Below are 24,212 nucleotides of genomic sequence, written 5' to 3' on the forward strand. Positions count from 1 at the left end.
TCTCTATCTGGACCACTGTTGGCCATGTGATGGCAGGTCTCAGGGATTTGTAAGAATCATTCATTCATTCAGCCTTTCATCCTGGCGAGTACTTCACTGAGCTAAGGGTGCAAATGAATTCCAGCCCTACTCTGGCCTAGCCATGTGAACTTGTTTCTACTATGTAAGCTTTCAAGCCCTTCATTCCCTCATCTATAAAATGAGGACATTGACCTAGACGACTTATATAGGCCTTTTTAGCTCTAAAGTAAATTGATCTAATGAAAAGAAAAAAAACCCTTCTAACAATGAGTTAAGGAAGATAACCATGTGTTTCTTGTAGGGAAGATGCCATGTGTTTATACTCAACTATAAGACAGGCAGTATGTTGTACATGCTATAGGAGATACCAAATGTTACAGGAATTCAGAAGAGGGAGATCATTCCTCACTGGGGTGACCAGAGGGGACTCTGTGGAAGAGGGGGTCATTCAAGTTGTGTCTCGAGGAGTGAGTGTTTCATTGACAGAGATGGGGTAGGGGATAGGGCATGTCATGTGATGGGAACATCTCACTCTTGGGAAGAGCGGAAGGGAAATCTGAAAGGTATGTTGTCTTGAATTCCAAGGAAACAGGCCATTTCAAGAAGGAGGAGACTATTTCAGGGGGGCCACATGCTGCCAAGAGATCAAGGAGGCTAACCATTACATCCTGAATGAACACTACTCCCGATAACAGGCCTCTGGTCCTCCTGGTGTGCTGGATGGGGTCTACTAATGGCCAGCTGTGAAACCACCCCATGGTGCTCTTCATGGCAGAAACTGGTTTCGTGCTCCCCAAGCCTGTGGCATCTGTAAATCCTGCTTATTGTTATATGGGCAACAAATGCTGCTTTTCCAGACACTCAGAAGTGACACACTGGGAGATGAATGGCAGGTCTGTTACATTGCTCAGACATTTTGGATTGTCTTCCTTTTCTTTCTCTGTGTCACATTCTTTCACTATGCCTATTTCTTGACAGTGGTTCTGGTTCTCGTTCCATCTGTTCCTGAATTGTCATCTTCCTTTTGTTCTTTATAAATTACTTCCATTGTCCTGTGTAAGTACTCCTCAGCCTCCCCATGGGCCATGGCATAAGGACTATTCCACAAGGAGCGAGGCTGGAGTCTTGTGTTTATCAAACCGCAGTTGAGTAAAGCGAGTCTTGACTTTAGAGTTCAAAGACTGGATTTGACACTTAGATCTTCCACATTCTACCATGGGGATTTGTCAGCTGCCTTTACAAATATGATTCTTGGTTTACTCATCTATCAAATGGGGACAATGGTTCTTCTGGACAAAGTAATTGAAAGAGACTCAAATTACATGGCAAAAGCTAATTTATTTTGCAGGTGCGACATTTTGATCTCTATTATAGTTATTATAACTGCACAGAGAGAGGGAATCTTTATCATTTAAAAAAATTCATCAACTATTCTATAAACTATTCTATAAAAATCATCATCATTCTACAAGCAAAATAATGTATATGACTTAAAATTATGTGTACATTTTGCATAGCTTGTCTCAACCAGTGTGCAGTTTTCTTTCTCGTCAGGAAATCGTGGCTGATTTCTGATTTAAGTCAGGTACATGGCTTTTTTTCACCTGTTTTCCTCCAAGCGTTTTCTACTGGACGTGGAACTCCTCAGGTGCCTCTACTAGGCATTTGGATGCACAGGTAGACCGTGTCAAAAGGTTACCACGTCCTGCCCTCTGGTTGATCGTACTCGGGTGGTGAAGGGACTTTAACGGTCCTATAGTGTCCAAGCTCATCTGTCTTTTTCTCAAGGAGCAGATCACATTGTAGACAGGAGCGATAGAGAGCACTTGGTCCTTGCCCAGGACTGTCAGTGGAGCTCAGGCCAGCCCACACCCTCAAGGAACAAGAGTGTCTTTCTCCTGACTGGAGTCCACAGAAGGCTGGAGCTTCTCACAGAAGGCAGTGTGCAGAGGGGCCGCCAGCCTGCCCGAGTCCATCGGCGGCACTTCTGCTTTCAGACAGGAAGCTTTTCTCTTGCCCACTGCTGCTCCTTCTCTAGGAACAGTCGTGGCATATCTTTTCTCTCCCCTAAGGCAGAGCTCCGAGTGTCATTTTTGGAGCTTAGAAGTCACTTTGAACCTTCAAGCTCTATGCTGGAGGATTCTTCCTTATCTTAAAGGATACCGGGAGGCAGAAAAGGCCAAGAACATCAGAGAAGAACAGCATATTTGTCCAAAATCGAGGATGTGGGCAGCGTAGTCTGGGCTATTTGTAGGGATTTGTATTAGGGTTAGGAGTTTTAAAAATATGCATTTGTGTATCAATTACTTTGGAGGGCTCAATTGTTCAGGTGAAGGCCCTTTAAAATCGCATCACTGCTGGTCTAAAATACATTTGAAAGTGCGAATGCTGGAGGTGGAGAGGGGGAGCCAGAAGCCCACTTGTGCAAATATAGGGACATAAATGACTCAGTTTCCTTCTCCATAAAGAAGAAAATAACGCTGAGTTACTTTCCTGGCAGGTTAGCTAATGTGTGGGTGTATGTTAATTAACATCTTAAAGAATTGTGAAAGCATAAAAACTTGAGAAGTACCCTGGTGTAGTATGATTCTTGGTGCATTAACCAGCTTGTGCCTGCCAGCATTTATAAGAGTGAGAGAACAAGAGAAAGCAGGGAGCAGAAAGCAGAAGACATGTGCCCACGGAGCAAGACTGGTTCAAGGCTGAGCAAAGGAATCTAAAGTAGAATACCATCCTCATAGTGTACCTCAGAGAGCACCGTCCTCATAACGTTAGCTCACCTTCACTGAGGAAATGGGAATGCAACACTTCAGATGCTTTGGGCTGCAAATAATCGAACCCTTACCAACAGAGGCTTAGAGTATTAGGACAACAGAAAGGCATGGAGGGAGGCTGTCCGAAAACTCTGTAACAGCCTCTGGGATCCAGGATCTCACAGTCAGTCTCCATCATGCTTGAGATGTGGGGTCTTCATTCCATGGGTGGGAAGTGGCTGCATTTCTTCAGCCCTCACGCTGTCACCTGACTATGATCAAAGACAGGAACAAAGCGGGCATAGAAGAGTGCACCTGCTTCTTTTTGATTGGGGGGAATATCCAGCCCATCTACTGAGTCATGTGGTCATCCTTCAATGCAAACAGACGGGAAAGTGACTATCTGGCATTTTTCGCTTTTATTGTGAGAGACAGCCTCTGCCAGTGGAAAAGAAAGGAAGGGAGAAAAAAAGATATTTTATATAGATGTAAGCTCCTAGTGCCTTTGTAAACAGTGGACTTGTAGATAAAGATCAGGGATTTGTTGGGAAATATTCACTCTGTGAACACCTGAGACAATTGCGCAGCTTCTCTCTAACTGCCAGCAATATGCTTGCCTAATTAGTTTCTCTACGGTCCCCACCTCTCTGTGTTCAAGCTTTGGCCTTGCGGTGCCTTCTCCTACCCACGGATCATCCCCAACAACAGACCCTACTGGATATGCATGTGGCGCCTGCACTGTAGACTAGATGCCTCTGTTGTAGCCCTTCCACACAACAGAGAGTATGTAAATGAGGGCTTAGGGACCCCAAGCAGCTTTGCATTCCTGGGAAGTTCACTAACTCTGCAAAACTGGATACAGTAAAATATGTGTATGGCAGCCCTGAAAACCAGTACTGAATCCTGGCTTGGGCCTGAAAGAAATGGGGGCAGTTCTATTGAAAAACCAGGCAGAAGGCCTAGTGAGAAATTAGTCAGATGTTCTGTGACACTGCCTAACCCACAGGCTTCCATCTGCTTGCACCCTTCTCTTCCAAATGAAGTACCAGTTGTGTTTGTTCGGTAACCAACTGGGCATCCTTCCTCTCATCTCCTCAAATTGCAAACCAGCAGCAGCAGCAGAAGTTTCCTCCCTATCAGACCAGAGCAGCACATGAAAGTTATTCATTCTCCTCCCTCTTTCCTGATGCATTTTTCATCATTAAAGGGAAAATGTCATTTTGGTGACAGATATTAGTATGATTGGTGTCAGGAATGAATCTTCCTTTCTCTGTCAGCCTTGCTTCACACGGTCCTAAGACAATGTTCTGTTAAAAGGCCACTTCCATTTCCAACTCCAGTGGTGTGCGAGAAGGGCAGGCTTCGGCTGTGATGGATGGGCTTAGTCAAGGCTGGAGCGGTGCCAGGGAGCGCAGCTGGAGCCTGACCCTTCTACCACCAGGCGAGCCTGAGGAGGTTTCTAGGAAGCCCATGTCTTATTTCTGGCTGAATTCTGTTGGGAGCAGTCTTAAAAAGAGGAAACCTCCAGCTCTGTTTGGTGACAAGGTTTTAAGAGATAGAAGATTTGCCATCATCAATGGCATCTAGAGTGATATAAATCCAAACCCTTCTATTGGAAAGCTGACCTAGAAATGAAAATTTTTGTTTTCTTTCAGCAAAAATGTAGGCCAACCTCTGCAGATGTTTTTCTAGGTGCAGCTCTGAGCCTTGCATGAGCTAGAGGTAATAACACTTTCGCCTCTGCAGCATACCTCATCTGATGCTCTGCAGAAAACACCCCTCCAGAATTCATTTAGAGTTCAGTTTCTTTATGCGTGAAACACAGATAATACTACCGCAGCTGTCTCTCTCAGCTACTGAGAGGCGGCTTCTTCAATGCAATGAAGGTTTATTGAACTCACACTCTGGGCCATGCGCTTTGCTCAGCCTTGGGAAATAAAAAAAAATAAACGGGAAATAGCACCTGCCTTCAGAGAGCTTATAGCCTGGTAGGTGAGATCAGGCAATTATACACAGTCAACCATAAGTCAGAAATATATGTGTTTAATAAATTAATATATATATGCATATATTCTAAAAAGAGTTTGATTTTAACTAGTTGGGGGAGGGGCAGGGAGCATCAGTAAAAGTAAAATTTCAAGAAGGAAATGGAATTCTAACTCATCTTTGAAATCTGAATGGGACTTAGAAATCTGTGGATGAAAGAGAAGAGAATCCTGGCAGAGCAAAAATCAGAGCAAATAGTTTGGGATACGCAGAGAGGCTGAAGAGTCACAGGATGGTGGATGAGCGTGGAGGTTGGACCACAACAGAAACTAAGGCTATAAAGTTAGCTTAGGGTATTTCTAAGGGCCTTGGCTGTCAAACTTGGGAATTTGAACTATATGGCATAGGCAGGAGAGCCACTGAAATTTCCTGTACAGATAAAGAACATTACGGAACTATCCTTCAAAAACGTAAAGCTGGCTTCTGTGATAGAATTTTTTATATCAGGAGTTATCCACTTTTTCTGATCCAAATCTCATTAAAAAATGTTTTGTAACACACTTATTACTATGCAAAATTAAGTTGATAATAAAATAAGCTACTTATACACTTAGTTCAAAAAATGACCTCTGTAATGTCCTAACTGGATCTACAAGAGAAATAAATAGAAAATGATTGATAACCAAATAAGTATAAAATAAATCTTCTGGCCCAACTACACATAGGCTGTATTGAATATCTACATGTAGAATCTCCACGAATGTGATGGCTACAGCACAAGCTGATACGGGGGTGTATGTAGAATTGGTGACTTAAATACCATGAGAAGTGTTACCATCGGTCACATGATTTTCCAAGCTAGTGAATGATTCTTGGTGAAGATCTGAACAAATCAAAGCACAATCTTCCCTTGGCTTATAGGTGCTTGCCTTCTTGGAAGATTAGTGAACATGAAAACCTTGCAAAAATATTTTGTGTTTATATATCAAGCGGAGTTCATTTTAGGCTTATCGGAAAAAAAAAAGGTTTCACTCACCCAAATGTCTGACAAGCATTCTGCACCCACGACTTTGCTGAGTCTAGCCTCTCTGGCCCCCATGCACTAGGGGGCAGGAGCGTCTCCACAATTATAGTGACAACCAAGTTCCCCTGAGAAGTCTGCCCAGCCCTTCCAAGAAGCAGCAGTTTAGGTAGAGGCAGCGTTGGAGGCAGAGAGATGAGTTAAGATTTAATTAAAATAGTAGAGAAAAGAAACAAGGGGAGGCTTAGCCTTAGCCATGGCTGTGGAGTCCTGGAAAGGAGGAAGAAATGTAGGAGACTTCCCTACACGAGTGAGAGAAGGATGGAAAGGTCCGCAGGAAAGTTTGAAGCTCCATGCAAACATTGTTGCTGCTAGAGTTAAATGTCATCATATCACTTCACAGAAAGGATATCTGAAGCCCTAGAAAGGTGCAGCGACTTTTCCAAAGACACAGAACAGTCAGGAATTGCATTAGACACCCAACGCCTCAGACCTACCACTTCGCTGTAACTACTAAAGCAAAAGAGCTTCCGCTCAGCATGGAGAATTATATGCAGAGAACTAGAGCAGAGCAAACGCAAAGATAGAAACAACTTCTGGAAACAGTCAAATTGCAAGTGTTCTACTTAGTACCTTGTTATTTTATGGAAAGCCTGGAAAACTCTAGGATTCAAACAAAGATAAAGATTCTACAATCCATCCACTTCTGTTTGCTTATGCTTCTAAATATTCATCAGTAACATTTAAGACAAAGGAAAGAGATAATTACAAGGGGAGTTTTTTCAAGATAGTAAAGGTTAACAGGATTCTTGGCATTTGTGTCCTGTCAATTTCCATGTAATTATGCTCAATTCCCAGAATTCAGAGTCGGTTGTGCCTGTTAATGCTTAAAGATGATATCCTTGGAAAATAATTTATAAGATCGTTTCTCACATTTTTCAGGTTCAAACCAAGCACCCTGGCTAATAGTTTGATTATTATTAATGTTATTCTTGGATGGAGAGTGCTAGGAGGTCATAAGTTGGATTTGGGGATTAGAGTGGGTTTTTATGAGAGTGTGGTAAGCTAGCTTTCCCAAGAACAAAATAAGAGCACTGAAAATATTTATATAACCTGATTTATAACTTCTCCTATTTTAGTTTGATAAATAAGAACATGGGAAGGACACCTCAGTTCCCTAGAACTGTACTACCTCTTGGAAGGAAGAAAGGAGTCTGGTAGAGACGTCTGTGCAGGGAGGTACAACCAACTGGCCTCATGGAAAAAGATTAAGATGTTAGATTCTAGATGTTTTTACATGTTCATTCATTCAATCATCCTTCTTACATTGATTTATTATTGAATATATTTTATCTCTTTCTGTGCTAAGATAGAGTGATTATTAATAAGACACTGTCCTTTCCCTTTTCTGTTCTCTTGTAATCTTGCACTTTCCCTTTGTAATATATATTCCGCTTGTGATTCATTGATTATCTGTACAATTTTTCTAACGTTTATCTCTTCAGTGGGAGGTAGCCTTGGGGGCTGGACCAAGGATATGACAGTCCCTGGTGTATCGCATTGCCTACCCTAGTACATACTTGTTGAATACATGTGAGAAGGGTGCTCTCATCCCAGCTGGGCAATCAGAAACCATCTTTCCAACCAGCTTACTTGAAACCTGATTTGGAAGAAAATTTTCTAGAGTCCTTCTGGTCTTAAGCCTGCCATTCCTTTAGATCGCTGGGGCCCTGTGCATGTTCTTCAGCTATGTCTTCTGGAAAACAAAGTGACTAATATAGCTTCCCAAATAATGTTATAGTTAGACACCTTCTGGGGAAGCAAATCATGTGGAGCATAAACTTCCGGCCCCAGGCCTATGCATTATCTATTGTTCTGGACGATGGCTGTCATAATGCTCTTCCACTAGAGTGGAAAATGAAGAATTATATGTAAAACTGATTGCTTCCCATCATGCTCTGGAAAGTAGGCTGATACAGGGAAGCAACAAGGCGGAGAAGAAAGAGCACGGAATCAAGAGTTTAAAGGCACATGCTGTAATCCGGCTCTTCTGGTCATTAAAAGTTGAGTCCTTGGGGCCAGCCCCAGTGTCCTGGTAGTTAAGTTTAGTGTGCTCTGCTTCGGCGGCCCTGGTTTGGTACCCGGGTATGACCTACACCACTCTGTTAGCGGCCATGCTGTGCCGGTGACCCATGTACTAAAAATAGAGAAAGATGGGCACGGATGTTAACTCCAGGCAAATCTTCCTCAGGAAAAAAACAGTTGAGTCTTTGGAAGGAATGAGCCAAGGGAGGTGAGGAAAGTGCCCGAAGTACATCAGGAGGGAATGTCCAAGGAAATAGTGAGTGCAAAGAGAAGTAGGCATCCCAAGCCATTGTTAAGAGGGGAAGTCAGGAGTCAGACATGGAGGAAATAGTCAGGGGAGTGGAGGATAGGAACAGAAGGCACTCCGACTAATTCTACCTAAAAAGATGCTTTTCCCTTGCTCAGGGTTCATTTTTCACACAAATCACACACGTATTTTCTTGGAGCATTCCAAAAATACTCTTACAAGTGTATACAAAAGTTCTCGAATGGGTTGTGCTATAAGGTATGCAGGGGGAATGATAAGCATAATTCCATTATCCCTGGCAATGTAGACAATAGAATTACTGGGTAGATGAGAACGTGACATTAGAAAGGTCACACCAGGTCACATCAATTCAGATGTCCTAGTCACCTATCTTGGACAGTGGCAATTTTGCACGGGAATCATACTTCAAAGGTTAGAAATATATATCAGACACCCTAACCTAATAAACCAGTATGGGTCTGTCACCCATTAATTTATCCAAATCTTCCTTATCCTATTTAGATATTATTTTTGCCTGTATAACCTTTTATACAGACATGCTTGTTCTTATCCTTAATCTACCATCTTTCAATTTCTTGAGATTCTTTTTTATTTCTAGTTGGAGTTCGCTCATTAAGCGTGTGTACACCCTATCCTTACACTTCATGAATACCAAATGTCCCCATCTTCTTAATGTCTTTTCATTTGTAAGTTTCTGCCAGAAAACCATTTTAATTTTTGAATTTTCCCTGACTGCATTATTCATTTAAATTCAGCCAATATTTATCAAAAACCTATTATGTGCCAGGCACTGTGTTAGGCTTCAGGAACATAACAGAGAAAAAGACAGAATTTGAACTATTACACATATTACAAATGTTAGAAATGCTGATGCAGTGGGCATTTACCCCAGTTGAATGGCATAGTTAAGGTAAGGTCTTTATGAGGAAGTCAGAACTTAAAAGGATGAATAGACTTACCCAGAAAGATGTGGGGACAGTATTCTAGGCAGGAATGCAGCATACGCAAAGCCCCTGAGTTGAGAAAAAGGAACCTTTGAGATATTAAAGCAATAATAAAATAAAGACCAACATGGATCTATAAGGGAAGAAGTGACAGGAGAAAAAGTTGAAAATAGATAAAGGCAACATCATGAAGGCTCAGAAACCACATAAAAGATTTTGGGCTTTATTTAAATCGTTGTGTGGCGTCACTAAGGACGGAATGGGGAGAGTGACCTGGTCAGATTTTCAGGAAAACTTTATTCCAGTGTGGATCCTGAAACAGATCTAGAAAAAGCAGATGGAGAAAATCCATGTAAGAGGGAATTGAGATGCCAAGGAAGAAAATAAAGAGAGATGGTGGCTGAGGCCAGGGTGAGGCAGTCGGGGTTGAGAAAAGTGGCTATCCATTTTTGGATGAAGAACCCATGAGAGAGAGAGACAGAGAGACAGACAGACAGACAGATTGGATTATGGGGAGGCAGGCAGTGGTGAGGGAGAAGGAGAGATTGAAAGTGACTCCCGATTTCTGACTTGAGCAATTGGGTGCATGAAGTTCCTGTATTATTTGTGAGCTATGATGATAACTACTATAAACACTACTGAAGAATTTAGCCATCGTAATTTTGAGTAAAGGTAATATTTCTTTCTTTGTTTCTATTTTTCCCAATATCCTGCTAATAGCTTTCATAAAACGTTTGGCCCAACCCTTCATTTTTGACAAAAATCCTGATACCTCAGACAATAATCTATAGTATCATATTCCAAAATGTAATATGAAGACCATAACCTAGGAACCACTGGCCATGACTGATTCCAATGTTGTTTTCCTGGGATATAAAAGAGTAATTACTGGCTACTATTTCTGGATTTTGTACCACATGCCAGGTACTTCACTGGATACTTTCCACACGCCATCTCATTAAACTCACAGCAAACAGACGAGGTAGGTGATATTCCTATTTAATAGAGGAGAAAATTGAGGCTCTGAAGGTAAGAAAATTATCCAATGTCAAGCTGGCAATTTGCGGAGCCAAAGCCACTAACCCCAACATCCATGCTCGGTCCACTCCTCATCACTGTCCCTTCGTCCACTGCCCGGAGTCCAGCATTTTAGACACACACTTTAGATGATTTTTCCTAAAATATATTACATCACGTTTGTCCACTTCTCTGCACACACATGACTTTATGGATCATTTCCAGCTCACGTGTGTCACCTAAAGATTTAATCACTTAGGGAACTTCGTGACTTCTGCAAACTTGGGAGAGTTTTCTATGCATTCCCTCTGACAGGTCATTGACAAAAATACTATGTTTGGTTTGTCCTAGCAACATGCCCTTTGTGAATCTAATGTTAATACATTGCTGTATAGAAACATGTCAATATATCCTTGATTTTTGTCTTAGCTTTACGCTAGTTCTCCACTTTTGAAGAAAAGAGTCCCCTCATTACCCACTTTGTTATTTTAAGGCATCTTTGATCCTGACACCTTGTCAAAACTGTTGTGAAAGCCTAGGTAAATTATTTTCACGTGTTGTCCCTTATTCACACGCATACTCACAACATTTTCCCCATCCTCCCTCCTACAGGTTCAAAGCACTGTTCAAGGCCACTGTCCCAGGCCACTCACAAGTTTCTCTGACTTTCTCACTACCTGCAGCTGCACCTGTGGCTTCTTGGTAAACTAGATGGAGAAAGCGTATAAAAGGCTTAGGGAAGTCATTCCTGTCCAGGAGGGAAAGCCCATATCGACTCCCAGGCTGGGAAGGGTGTGGTACTCTAACTGCAGCCTTCACTGTTCAATGGGAAAGCCCCTGCACTTCTAGTGGTAAGACGTAGAGATGGACCGGACGGTAAAAGGAGGAGGATGCGTAAGCTTACAGAAATGTGTTCGATTATTTCTTGAGTTTCTAAGACTCAATAAATAAAGACGCTTTGAATACGGAGCATTTTTTTAACTGAAGATGCTGTAAGGATTGTGAAGTGTCTCTAGTCTGACTTGACAGAGATTGAAATAAAGGAGAAAAAAGGAAGTGGGACAATTTGTGTATTAGTTTAATTAGAAACACAAAGAAGCAAGGCTTCCACAGGAAGTACAAATGCAAGCCTTTCACAAGCAAACAGTGAGAATACGTTTAGTTCTCTTAGAAACTTGTGGAATGCCTTCTCCTGGATGCTTCCATATCCCCTCCCCATGTCCATCTCTGACTCCATCCCCTCCCCCCTCTCCAGGGCCTGTGAGGCAAACGGTGAACATTTATAAATCTAACTCCGGAAACTAAACCTCTGAAAACCTTAGGGTCAATTATTTTAGTCTCAACCAGTTTCCATGTCTCGAGAAAAGTTAACTCAGCTTGAACACTAGCCTATCTGATTATGCGTTTATCTTTAACCCACGTCTCGTAAACTGATTTGATGAAACCAGAGAGTGAGTGTGTGCTTGTATGCATGCGTGTAGAAATTTTGTAAATGTATTATAATCATAGCAGAATAACGTTCCAGAAGTTCAGCCAGGACAACGTTTATAATAAAAAATATTGATTGATTTCAGGGAAAGCAAAGATCAGTTCTCCCCAATTACACTCTCACTGCCCCTTCTAAAGCAGCGTGACTCAGGAATTATATCACAGCTCTTAGTCTTTTATATACAGCTGCTCTTATCGAATGTTCCTGATGGCATATAAAATAATGCATATGTACATAGAATTTGTTGTGTGTCCTAAATGGCTTATCCTAAGAAACTCAGGAAAGACTGAGACAAAACTGCATCAGAACAAGTCTAAAACATGAAGTCCACATGCAAAAATTGCTAACAGAAAGGAGAGAAAGAGAGAGAGAGACCGAGAGAGGAATTCAAAATAAAAGTAAGAAGAGGGAGAGAGATATAGGCAACACAGAATAAGCTCTTACTGAAGAGATGGCAAAAAATAGGTCCCCAGAAAGTCAAAAGACACAGAGTATAAAACTTACTAGTCCAGTTGACCTCTCAGGCCCTTCCTACTATGATATTCTAATAGTCTAGTCTTAAAAGGATGGTTTAAATATTTTCTCTATGGCTGGGTGCCTGGCATGGACTATGATCTAGGCAGCCATGTCCCAGCTAGGCTTTAGGGGAAGATTCCCAAATGGGCAATTAATTTAGATTTAATAGGACAGTTACCGTAAGCTTAAATAAATGCCAGTTAAATATTAACAGCATATTTATTGAAGATTAACATTGCTGGTTGCATTGTGGGATTTCCTTTTCCTTAAAGAAACTCTTTATCGCAAGACTTTTAATCATCTTGACTCTTCTATCGGCTTGCCTTAGATCCAGGGCTGCTCACTAATTACTTCGTAGAACACTTTTCTGAATTTTGAAGTGGATATCTTGATGAACGAGAAGAGTGGAAGAACATGATGATGGGGGCTATTTCCCTATGAGAGGAACTGGTAAGAGAATATGAACAATAAACTGCTTTTGAGAAAAGTGTGAAAAAGCGTTATAACCATAGGCTGTTAGAGTTGGAAGGGTCCTGGAAGTCGTTTAATCCAAACTCCTCATTTAGAAGGAAAGTCGAAGCAAACTGGGCAACTTCATACATCAGACTTGGGGCTTAAATGCAACACCCTCAACCCCCAGCCCCTCTACCACGTTGTTGTCTTACTCTGGAATAATTCTTCTGTCAAAAGTGCGTTAGCCCATTTGGATGCATTAGGCCTAGAGGTTCTCAACAACACACCTATCATGAAGATGTTGGTTCTTTTGACAAATGAAGAAACCAAAAATTCAAAACAGCAAGTGACTTATCTAAGGTGACATAATGATGGCCTGAGTTGACTATAGAACCCAGGTCTTCTGGTTTGCAAAATGATACTTACAAAAGGTCATCTCCAGTAAAAAGGACAATTGAACCCATACGTTACTGAGCAAATTCTTGTCTCACTAAAATTTACTTTTGTTGCTGCTCTTGGCTGGGGAACAAGAGATAAAACCTCTAAAGAAAATGCAGAGAAAAGGTTAAAGAGAGACATGAGTAAAAGACAACTGTTAGAGAGAAAGGTGTGCAGGGGCAGAGGCAAGCCAATTCCTTTGACGGTAAATTTGGGTTCTTAGCTTCTGGTTTGGGGCTGTGAGATTGCCATTCATGAGACTCTTTCCATATGAGAAACCACTGCCTGACTCTGGTTGGTCTGCATCTTGTAAACCTTGGAATTGGTGTCTGTCTATGCATGTAGATGAATGTCTGCACGTAACCCTTGCTCCCTTGCACAGAGGTTCTGATGCTAATCCCGAGGCACTGCTCTGGGATGTTCAATGGTAGAAATTAGGAGAGATGCGGCAGACACAGGATCTTATCATCTAACGACTAGTCTAAGATCCAGAGCTGAGGAGGCTTTGGATTCAGCCATCAGGCAGACAGGAGCAAAGAAGGGCTTAGAGCTTCATGGGAGCTGCTCAGAGGGCATTGCTTATTGTCTGATGGATGGAAGTGTCTTGTCTTTTCTCAGGTTATTTTGCTATGTTTCAGATATACGTGGGAGCATGACAGATAAAAGTTCTCAAGCTGCCGCAGAAAGAGAAAACCATATCCTCTTTCTCAAGCGCAGGCTGTTTCCCAGAGACCTATATCCTGTGTACTTTTGGAGAGCACTGGGGTGGTGACACGGGAGGGGAGCGGGAGGGTCACCCTTCTTCCTGCCCTGACTTGGAGGCTAAGCTACTTCCCCTGTCTGCCCACATCTCAGCGTGAAGCTTCTGCTCTGTCTCTGGGATGCAACCCTGCAGGAAGTGCACACTGAGAGTGCTCATAGGCCTGCGCTCAGAGGGCTGTTCCTGGGGTCTCTGAACAAATGTCATACTTTGACCTCCTCTGAAGGAGGGAAGCCTATCCACTGGCCATCACTTCTAGTCCCAGTGCAGAAGCACAGTGGCTACCGTGTGTCCAGTCCCTGCTGTGTAACAGGCCCTGTGCTAAACTCTTTACATCAATTGTCTTATTTAATCCTCACATCAACACTTTGAAGTAGGTACCACTGTTACCACCACTTTACAAACAAGGTCTTTCTCCTGAGATCACACAGCTAGTCACGGGAAGATGACTTCCAGTTTGTGTGATCCAAAGCGTATGGTCATTCTTAATCAATAAATGTGTACTGAATGAATCGATGAATGCATAAACACAGAACGTTGAAGCACTTAGAGGTTTTCAATTGGACAGAGCACGTCAGACGTACCCATCCTCAGTTTTAATAAGCACCACCTGTGAATACAAAAGGCAGCTTCTGCTCATGGGCCTTCTGGGCTTGAGTTGTGTCACTTCTGTCCTGTATGCCTGCAACTTGATTCCTGCCCACATGCATTGCCTGCCCCTTCACCTCCTTCTTGCTGTTAAGTCCCAGCTTAAAGGCATTTCCTTAGAGAAACATCTTCTGATCCTAATTGGATCCTACAAGAAACTTCTGTCATATGCATTCTTCCATTCCCTCCCCATAGCTCTATCTAGTGCTTTTAGTATCTGTCTCCCTGCCTGACAGTGGGAGTTATGAGGGTAAGACCCCCGGTGCTTTTGTTTTTGTCTCTCTCATCCAGTGTGAACCCACCACCCAGCACATAGCTGGCATTTAGGGTGCACTAAACACTTGTTTGTTGAGTAGATTAACTTCTTCCCTACATTTACAAATCCTTGAGAGTACCCTTCCCCTCCCAATGCCATTTTAAATGAACTTAAAAACCATCGTTAGTGCTTGGAAATCTGGACAAGTGTAATGGGGCAAACAGTTCCCAAGGGGTGGATGGACCCCAGATCAGTGATGAGGATGTCCTCAAGAGCTGACATGGAGCAGAGGGTTGAGTTCATTACACCTTCAACATTCAGGAATGTAAATACAAATAAACTCCTGACAAACCCAGTAACACTAGACTATAAACAAATTGAGGGCAGGAGCTACGTCTTCCATCTTTGAATCTCTAACTTCCAACACAGCTTCTGGTGGATAGGAGGAGCTCAAAATCTCCTTGTCAACGTTTACTGAATAAACTGAATTCAGATGAATAAGTGGATACCCAGAGGGATACTGGACAGTGATAGTATCACTTCTTCTGTGGTTCTCTCTCTTGTCCACAGGTAAAGGAGATGCTTTATTATTTAGCTCTTCAGCAGTTTCCTTACCTGACAAATGGAGTGGAAGGAACAGTGGAAAGGGGCCAGGAGTCCAGAGTTCCAGTCCTGATTTACCAGTTATTGACTTTGTGTCCCCATGACAATGATGACTTCCTCCTGGGCTCAGTCCTCCACTTATGCAAAGAGCAGTCAATATTAAACATCTCCCAAGGTCCCCTCTTGCCGTATCCTTCTGTGACTCTGGGGATCCCGGGTCTTGTTATGACTGGAAACCTAGGTAAGGAGAGACCCCGCCCTACAGACCCCTGGCTCTTGGGATGCTCCCCTTTGGGTGTCTGACTTTGGCTCCTTTGGTTCTTTGATTTCGATCATTCCTTCTTACTTTTCTGTCTACCTACCAACTGTTCTACCAACCATCTCTCTGCTTTATGCATTTCTGATAAAGATTTATGACTTTCAAAGTCCATAGTAGCCTAACCTTTGCCATTTCTCCCTACCCTCCTTCTTGATTCTCTCTATTGGTGACCTCTTTTTCCTCCCTGGAGGCTTCTTCTCTGTCTTCAAGTTGCTTTTTTGCTCTTCAGGCTGAAATCCTAACGTGCTGCACTCTAGCCCAGATGAACAATGGTTTTATTTTGATCCTATATTCATATAGGAGACAAAAATAGCACGTATTTTTCCAGAGTCCAGCCCTTCCTCACTCTCCTGGAGGCATCTCTTTATCCAGATGGACACTGCCATTTCTGATTAAACCTTCCAATATCTATGTGGTGCCATGCCACTCTAACTGCCTTGCATTTCTCATCTTCTTGCCTGTGCTCCTATTTGGAATCTCCACCAGGAGAGGGGGGCCTTTAGCCTTTTTAGAAAAGAGGAAGCAGAACTGGCATTTCTCAAGCTAGTGCTCTTCTCTTGGTCTCTTGTGTGTGTGGAAAAGTCATGGCTCTTTAGCTAACCTGGCTTGCTGTAGGTAACAGAGAGTAAAAGCAAACAACAGCTGACTTCCCTTTCAGTGGGAATTCTTCCCTGTTCCAACCCTGCTTTAGTGTGTAGATGCTACACTGCCAGAAGTCTCTGTCTCCCATCTCCTCACCTGCCCGCCAGCCCTCTGGAGTCTGCCCAGGGAACCCCTTCTCTCCCCATCCTCTGTAGTCATTGGATTATTAAAGGGAATATGATTGTTTTCTTTTGCTTAGGCAGAATATGTGTGTGGGTGCGTGTGTGTGTGTGTGCGCGTGCGTGTCTGTGAGCTTGAAAGGCATTGTCCTATAGATATTTTTATAACCTGAAGCAATTACAGCTGTCAGCACAGAGACAAGCTGTGACAAGTTGATTTATGTGTACGGTATATGTGTACGCAAGAGGGAAGGAAGGAAGGAGAGGGAGATGGGGGAAGAAGGTGGAGGTTGGCGCTCGTTAGGAATCTGCTTTCCAGGAGGCAGAAAGGAAGTTGTTTCTATAAAGAACACAAATAATGAAATTGCTCTGACTGTCATCCCTTTTTCATTAACTCGGATACGCTGGGAAAAATAAAATAAATCCAGCAGTTTTTATGAAGCAAGAGACAGGTTAGAAGATAAGCCACTAAGTGCTGGTTATATTTAGGGATTAGGAGATGGGAAGGGAGTTGACATATGATTTTGATCTTCATTATTTAAACCACTTCAATAAGGAGTTTGAATAAAATGGATTCCACTTTGTTAATTGAGCAGGCATCTCTGACCTTTCCCCACTTTCTAAACTTCCATTTTTGAATAAAGTTTGGATCCCTGGGTCCACAAAGAAGGCACGAGGTTGTGGGTGGCTTTTCTTTGTCCACCCTGAGCACTGCCTGAACTCGGCGGGGTTTTCTGCCGGCCGCTCCTGGCCAGGATGCTGCAGCGCAGCGCTGTCCCCTCGGCCAGAGACAAAGGTGGGTTGACTGTTTTAGATCAACTGCACGCAGACTACTACAAACGGAGCATCTTAAAGGGCCCATAAAAAGAATTATTTTTCTGCCCAGCCATCATAATGAAGCAGTGGCAGGCAAAATGTATTAATAAAGCATCTTCCACCTTAAATGGATTTCTAAGTATTTTACTGTAGAGTTAATCATGTCTGTAGGCCCCTCGGGAAGGCCTGCTGTTGCATTATCCACATTCCTAGATGCAAAAACTAACGCTCATTTGTACCTACCTGGGAATTAGATGCAAGAGCCAGGCTTAGAATTTATTCTGAAAGGAATCATCACTGACATTTTCAAGCCCATAGGGAAATGACTCCAAAGCTCAGGATGAGTCCCTTCCCCCCATGACTGGCCTTTGTTTCCACTTGAGGTGGTGAGGATGGGTTTAGGAAGAGGGGTCGGTGGGGGAGCATGAAGGATGGTTAAAATGGACAGGTGGATGATTAGAGATAATTCCTTGGCTTTGGGGGAAGAAGAATGCCAAATTCAGCAGACTGAAAGCACACGTAACCTCACGCCAGGCGACTGCTGTCATACAACATCTTAACTTGGTGATATCATTCAACTTCCCATTTTCACAATTTCTCATTGTAAAACGGAGATAAAATAGGGTCTTGTAAGAATGGACTGGTGCTAAAACAGGTTAATCTTCCTCCTTTTCTTCCAAAAATATAAACAAAAGTCTCCTGTTCTCCATAGACATCATATTTTTTCCTGATAGTAAAGTCGTTTTTTGTGGCCATAAGTTGACAATCGATTTTTTTGGTGCTATATATCAAAAGGTCCCCACTGGCCAAAAGTAGCAGATGGGTTTCCTGGAGAATTTAATATCAGGAAAAGTCACCAGAGGAGACGAGAGAAGAATGGGCCTAATGATGGATTAATTGAGATCTTCAGTGTAAAGTTGCTCAACTTTTCACGGTCGACCACTTTCTAGTCAACTGTTAAAAGAGAAAGGCAAGCCTGCTCAGGCTTTCTTCGTCACCCTGGAGTTTGGCTTTCACATCTGTAAACCCTACCTTCACCTCTAGAGACCTAAAGTAATTAGAGTGAGGGGGATATGACGAGTGAAAAGTTTGCGTCATCCCTAACACGCGTGTCAGCCACATGTAAGTGATGGTTATTACTTGCAAGGCACAAGGACTTTTATGACACCAGGACTCTTAATAGTTATAAGGACACAGTCTCTTTGGTGTTGGCAGGATAGTTTTGGGGAAGAATTTTCTGTTATTTAACAGTTGTTTAAAAAAAAAAAAAGCTTCCTGGTTGGATATGATCGAAAGTCGAGCAGAAACAACAGAGCCACTGTTGCTTCCTCTCCACCCCCAGGGAGAACTTGCTGCATGCAGGGAGCTCTGATGTGGACGTCCCTCAGGAGAGAGTACTCAGGGTTAGCGGTCCTGTGTAGGCTGGGCTGCCCTGGGCTTCCCCCTCCTCAGGACCCAGGCCCAGGAGGGAGCAAGCATTCCACTCTGTCACAGTCGAAGTTAAGGGAGAAATAAAAATGTGGGTACAGGGGAACCCACAACAGCCAGAGAGGAGAAGTGACAGGAACTGAGGCAAATCCAGTTTATCCTGGGTTTCAAGAATTTGAAAAAACACTTCTTAAAATGAAACCAGCTCTGCAAGAGTGTGAAGCCAGGGAACTTGGGAGTCAGCTGTATAAATAAAGCAAGGGGCTCGCACTCGGGTCGTCTGAGGGGGCACTTTGCAGGCTAGCGTCTTTTAATGTCGACAAAACAAGAATGAAGAATGTAAGTCAGTGTCAGAACTTGACCAAAATTTTGATGCGATTTTGCCAGTTTCGCACACGAAGAGGCTTCTTTGATGTTGCGTTGTTTTATATATGGAAGCTCTCTGCTTAGAATAGTGGTGTTGAGTCTCTGGCGTTTGAAAGTAGCTTTTGGGGGGGCTGTCGGGTGGGCGTCAACTATTGAATAAAAATGAGGTTATTCTAAAACCTCCTCCCCACACTCTAAAATTACCCCAAATGCTAACGGAATTAATCTGATAATTTTAAAGGTGCATGTATGCATGCTGCAGGCTTTTCCTGTCCTAGTTAATTAGTTTGTGACCCTTATTAAGATGTCTCGGGCTTATGAAGACTGGGTGGTAACTTTGCCTTTCTTCTCAATTTGGAAGTGACAGCTCTTTAAGGGGGAAATGGTTAAACTCGTGGCCTTGGCGCCCGCACCGCCGTTTGCGGCATGGCGCGGCGCGGCGCGGCGCGGCGCGGCGGGGGTTAAGGTGGGCGCCCTCGCCCCGCGCCCGCCCGCCCGCCCGCCCGTCGGGATGAGCGCGCAGTCGGCCCGCCCGCTCGCGCCGGCACCGGAGAAAGTGGCGGTCAGTGATGGAGCCGCTGCCATGACAACCCCGGCGGTCGGGGCCCGCGCGCGGCGGGGCTGCTCCCGGGAGGAAGGCGGCGCGGAGGCCGGGGGCGGCCGCTGAGCGTGGCGTCCGCGCGGCTCCGGTGCTGGCTGCGCCTCGCCTTCCCCAGCGAGCGAGCGAGCGCAAGAGCGGGGGCCGCCACGGTCCGCTCCTGCCCGGCCGCCGCCGCGGCGACTGCTCCCGCCGAGGCCGGCGCATCGCAGCGGCTGCAGCGCCCAGTTCGGCTCCGAGGAAGTTGACCGAGGCGGCTGCGGCAGCATCGCCGGTCCGGATCGCACGAAGCCCGGCGTAGCCTTCTCCTCCTCGCACACCCCCTGCCGCCTCCTGCGTGCTCTACTTTCCATCTCCGCTATTGTTACAGATTATTCTCTGCTGGCAATCCTTCCTCCGAAACTTACAGAGAAAGTGTTGGATTTCCCCTTGTTCGAACAGAGGAATTGCAGACCACCTCTGGGTAGCCGGATCTAACCCAACCCCTGTCCCCTTCTGGTACCAAAGTGCTTACTCCACTCCAAAGTGCCATGTCTGAACTGTTAACGGGAAGAAGGGGCTCCTGAGCCGTGCCCACACCTTTGCACCTGCCTTGCGCTTTCCCGTTCTCGGCCACCTTCCTCGGCCGAAGCAGCACAGAGGAAGCCCCCCTTCGGATGTCCTCCGTGGAAACTGGTTCTCCGAGGCTGGAGCACTGAGGCTGGATCTGGGGGAGGAATATTAGACTTGGAGGAGTCTGCGCGCTTTTCTCCTCCCCGCGCCTCTTGGTCGCGGCTAGTTCACTGCTCCGTCCCTGTGCTCGCTCTCTCACCCCACCCACTTCCTGTGCTCGCCCGGGGGGCGTGTGCCGTGCCGCTGCCGGAGTTCTGGGAAGTTGTGGCTGTCGAGGATGGGGGTCTGTGGGTACCTGTTCCTGCCGTGGAAGTGCCTCGTGGTCGTGTCTCTCAGGCTGCTGTTCCTTGTACCCACAGGAGTGCCGGTGCGCAGCGGAGATGCCACTTTCCCCAAAGCTATGGACAACGTGACGGTCCGGCAGGGGGAGAGCGCCACCCTCAGGTAGGGAGCTGCCATTCTTGTGTGAATTATCAATGATTTGTCTGGGGGTGTGGGAGGAGAGGGGCAGGGGTGCAGGTGTGTGTGATGGGAGCCGCTGGCACGGAGGTCTCTGGGCTGCACAATTCATGGACGAGCTGGGTGCTGCGACCCGGGAATTTGGTGGTCATAGGGAAATGCTCAGAGGTGCTAGACATCAGCCGTTTTCCCAAAACTGGCCTCCTTGGCTCAGGACTTGGTAAGCATGAGGGGTGTCTGGGCAGGAAGCTGCTGAGATTGAGGACAGTGGCCTGGGCACTGTCTTTGCTGGGACCTAGTGGCCATGGTGACTAGTGGCCTGGCTGGGGCTCAGCGTCAACAGTCTTCTCTGAAGTTAATGAGTCCCAAAGGGCGGGTCTGGCTTCCTGTGAACGCCCTCACTCTGCCCATGCCATGGGGAGTCGCCTGCCTGGCTCCTCTACTCTGGTAGGGCTGCTCTTTTGTCCTGGGCCTGAGGGTACCCGGGCTTTCCTGAGCGCCTTCATGCCATGAGCTAGCGGGCAGAGGGATATGCTTTCTTCTGTCGGAACATGGCTTTCTGAGATTGATGTCAGGGAGGTGAGTCTGATTTGTCCTTGGAATATCAATTTACTCTGGTTAGCTGTGCTCTCTGGGTGCTGTCCACCAAAGCAACACGTGCAGAACTTGTCTACCCAGCAGAAACGAGCTGTCAGGGTTGGGTTCGGTCCCAATTGGCTTCTGGGCTTGAGGCTTACAGGCGCTGGAGGAGAAGACTTTTGGTCATGTTTTCCTGAGGCAGGAAGAGTCTGTCTCCCTGATTGCCCTGCCTGCTGAAACGCTAACTCGATTTCCTGTGTCTGCGCACTGAGCCGCTCACAGGAGAGCAACACAGAATTAGCGGCTGCAGTGGGAAATCTTACTCTCTGGAATGTTATGAGAGACTCAGCATGAAGTAGACGTTAAGAAGGTTCATGGGAAGGATGATTTCCCTGCCTCTCTTTGATTGCATATGCCCTCTTAAATAAAGTTTTCCAAACTAGGTCGTTGAGCTAACTGCAAGGCAGCATGGCAATATTCCCGTTCTTTGCACAGGAAGATTCTTGGAAAGATAGCCTCGGAGCTGGTGCCCACTGTTTTTCGCCCTGGTGACTGTTCTTCTAAGATCAGATTCTTTGTGGATGGTACACTTAAGGCAGTACCCACTGGATAGAAAATGTTGAGGAGGGGGCACTGGCAACACAGAGCTGACTTGTCGGGAGATTACCAAAGGAAGTGTGTGATTTAAGGACGCTTGCAAGGCCTGCAAGCATCCCATGCTTCTTTGTCTTTGGGGAGCTAACCCCCATGGCTCTGGTGAACTAGTAGTTACTCATTGGTTCAGGAAATGCACCTCTTCCACTGAGCCCTTTAGGGACTATTTTGAACAAAGGTTGAACATCTAACTGCCTCCCAACCTGAAATAACTAGGTATCTGCTTCATAAAGGGATTTCACAGGAGTTCCGAGTATGCCATGATTTCAGACTTTTAAAGAGAAAAACAAAAACAAACCTCTAAAGCAATATAGTGGATGGCTTTTAAGGTTGTCTGGATGTCCCTTTTGTCCCTAACCTTTGGCTGCAAGGAGAAGCCTCCAAGAGATAAACTGGACATTCTCGCATGGAGAACGTTTTAGAAACAAATGGGTTGGTATTTTCAAAAGGAGGGAGGAAGGTAGTCAGCGCTGTAGAGATTTGGAGATAAAGAAATAGCAGAGGGGCCCTGACAGAAGGTGCTCCCATGTGATAGGAGCAGTGAGGGGGGTTGGACGGCCAGGATCTAGTCTCCAGAAGGCAGCCCCCAGGCTCATGAGAATCAGGGCTCTCTAGACAGTAGCTGAATTTAGCAGATGCTCAGCCAGGGGATGGGCCTGGGTTAGGAGCAGCTTTCCTTTTAGTCACACTGTCATGCCCTAGCTGGCTTCTCTTTCTTTGTCCTTCCTTCCGCACCTCTTTCTTTCTCAGACTAGGGTCACTCTCCTTGTCTTTTTCAGGCACTAATGTTTGTTTGCATTTTCACATGTGCTCTAGACTCACTGGTCTTGTTTGGGTGTAGACGGGAGGAAGTGGGATATGGTGGGACACCTCTCTACACCCAACCCAGCCATGTCATAAAAAGGTCCTCCTGGAACCCCTCCTGACTTTCGGTGCCAGTCCCTGGGGCTGAATTTCCTCCTGATATGCAGGAGGAAAACCCTCCTAGTGGATGGACCCCTCTAGGGCAGGGATTAGAGGAGCTAGAATCTGCTTGACATCAACCTGTTGGCCGTGGGCCTGATTTAGGATGTGAATTGGGCAGCAGGTGCATGAGGCAGCCTGCACAGAGGCTGCTCATGTCTCTGCAGGACGACCCTCATTCTTCTCAGGCTCTAATGTACTGGAAGAAGGAAGTGCCGCCATGTTGGGGTGGACTTTTGTGGAGTGGAAGCCCTTGAACTCTCAAATACAAGCTCTGCACTTTGTAATTCGGTGTGCAAAGAAGCAAGTAGGAATTCCAGAATGCATTTTGTTTGCATGAAAAGTGATAAATTTGCACATAACCTGATTCCAGGTTGCAACAATCTAGTAGTTCAGAGCTCTGGGTCATTTTGTTTTTGCTTTTTATTGTGTGTATGTGGGTCTCTTCTTTCCTTTTTATTCCCTCCCTCTCTCTGTTCCTCCTTCCCTTCTTCCTTCCTTCATTTTTTTGTTCAGCAACTGACCAAGCTACACAGAACTACAACTAGAGAGGCCCTGAGCGCCTCTGCCCTACCCTGGAGAGCCACCCTGTCCGCATCGCTGTGGGTGATGATGGGCATGACGCTTGTAGTTTTCTTTTCAACCAGCAGAGGACTTTTTGCTCTAATTTCATTTTATTCTGCTTTGTTCTCCACCAGTTTCATTTTTGAGAATCTTTTCCAGTCCCCAAAGAATGAATGCTTTTTCAGTGGCAGATTCTAATGTGAGGCAACTGTTTTTTAAGGTTTTATTTCATCCAATTAGCACTAACAATCCTTGCAGAGGTATTGGGGAACCTTTCCCCTAACATGGCGTTGACAGCCTGAAAAGAATTGCAAACAATTTGCATTCTCCCACTCTTTCTGCCCTCCTGCTGATAGTCTCTATGCATATTCTTTTAAAAGGATGAGGTTACATAAAACAGAATGTGCAGTAATAGTAATATTAACCAGGGTGTATTGAGTGCTCACTATATGTTAGGGAGTGTTCTAAGTGTTTCATATATCTCACCCATCATCCAACCTCATAGCATTACCATTTAACCCCAATAAAAACCTTGTGATGGAGGTGCCATTATTATCCTCATTCTACAGATGAGGAAACTGAGGCATGAAGAGTTTACATCATTTGATTAAGATTGCACAGCTAGGAAGTTTTGAAGCCAGATTATGAGGCACTAGTAAAAATAATGTTTATAAGATGAATACTACTATCAATTATTGGTCAGTTACCGAGTTAAACATTTTGTATACATAGTAACATTTAATCATCACAACAACTCTGAAATAGACTTAATTATCCCCATTGTGTAGATGAGAAAGCTGAGGCCCAGAGAGGGAAATTTAACTAAAGTCACACA

At 44.7% G+C, this 24,212-nt stretch overlaps 1 protein-coding gene across 11 annotated transcripts in view; it reads left to right on the forward strand.

Annotated features, from left to right (window-relative positions):
- NTM (neurotrimin) overlaps positions 1-24,212 on the forward strand; it is a 908,157-nt gene that overhangs the window by 500,621 nt on the left and 383,324 nt on the right. For 8 of the 11 annotated variants that reach the window (XM_070623480.1, XM_070623476.1, XM_070623478.1 and 5 more), the window contains exon 2: positions 20,518-20,602. In XM_070623480.1, the coding sequence (XP_070479581.1) occupies positions 20,518-20,602 (85 nt within the window). Of the gene's footprint in view, positions 1-17,289; positions 20,603-20,668; positions 20,838-24,212 lie in introns of those variants that run through there. The other 3 variants (XM_008524686.2, XM_070623482.1, XM_070623479.1) reach the window with 3 other exon arrangements.

This window comes from Equus przewalskii, chromosome 6 (assembly GCF_037783145.1).
Source record: "Equus przewalskii isolate Varuska chromosome 6, EquPr2, whole genome shotgun sequence".
NCBI classification, from domain to species: Eukaryota; Metazoa; Chordata; class Mammalia; order Perissodactyla; family Equidae; genus Equus; species Equus przewalskii.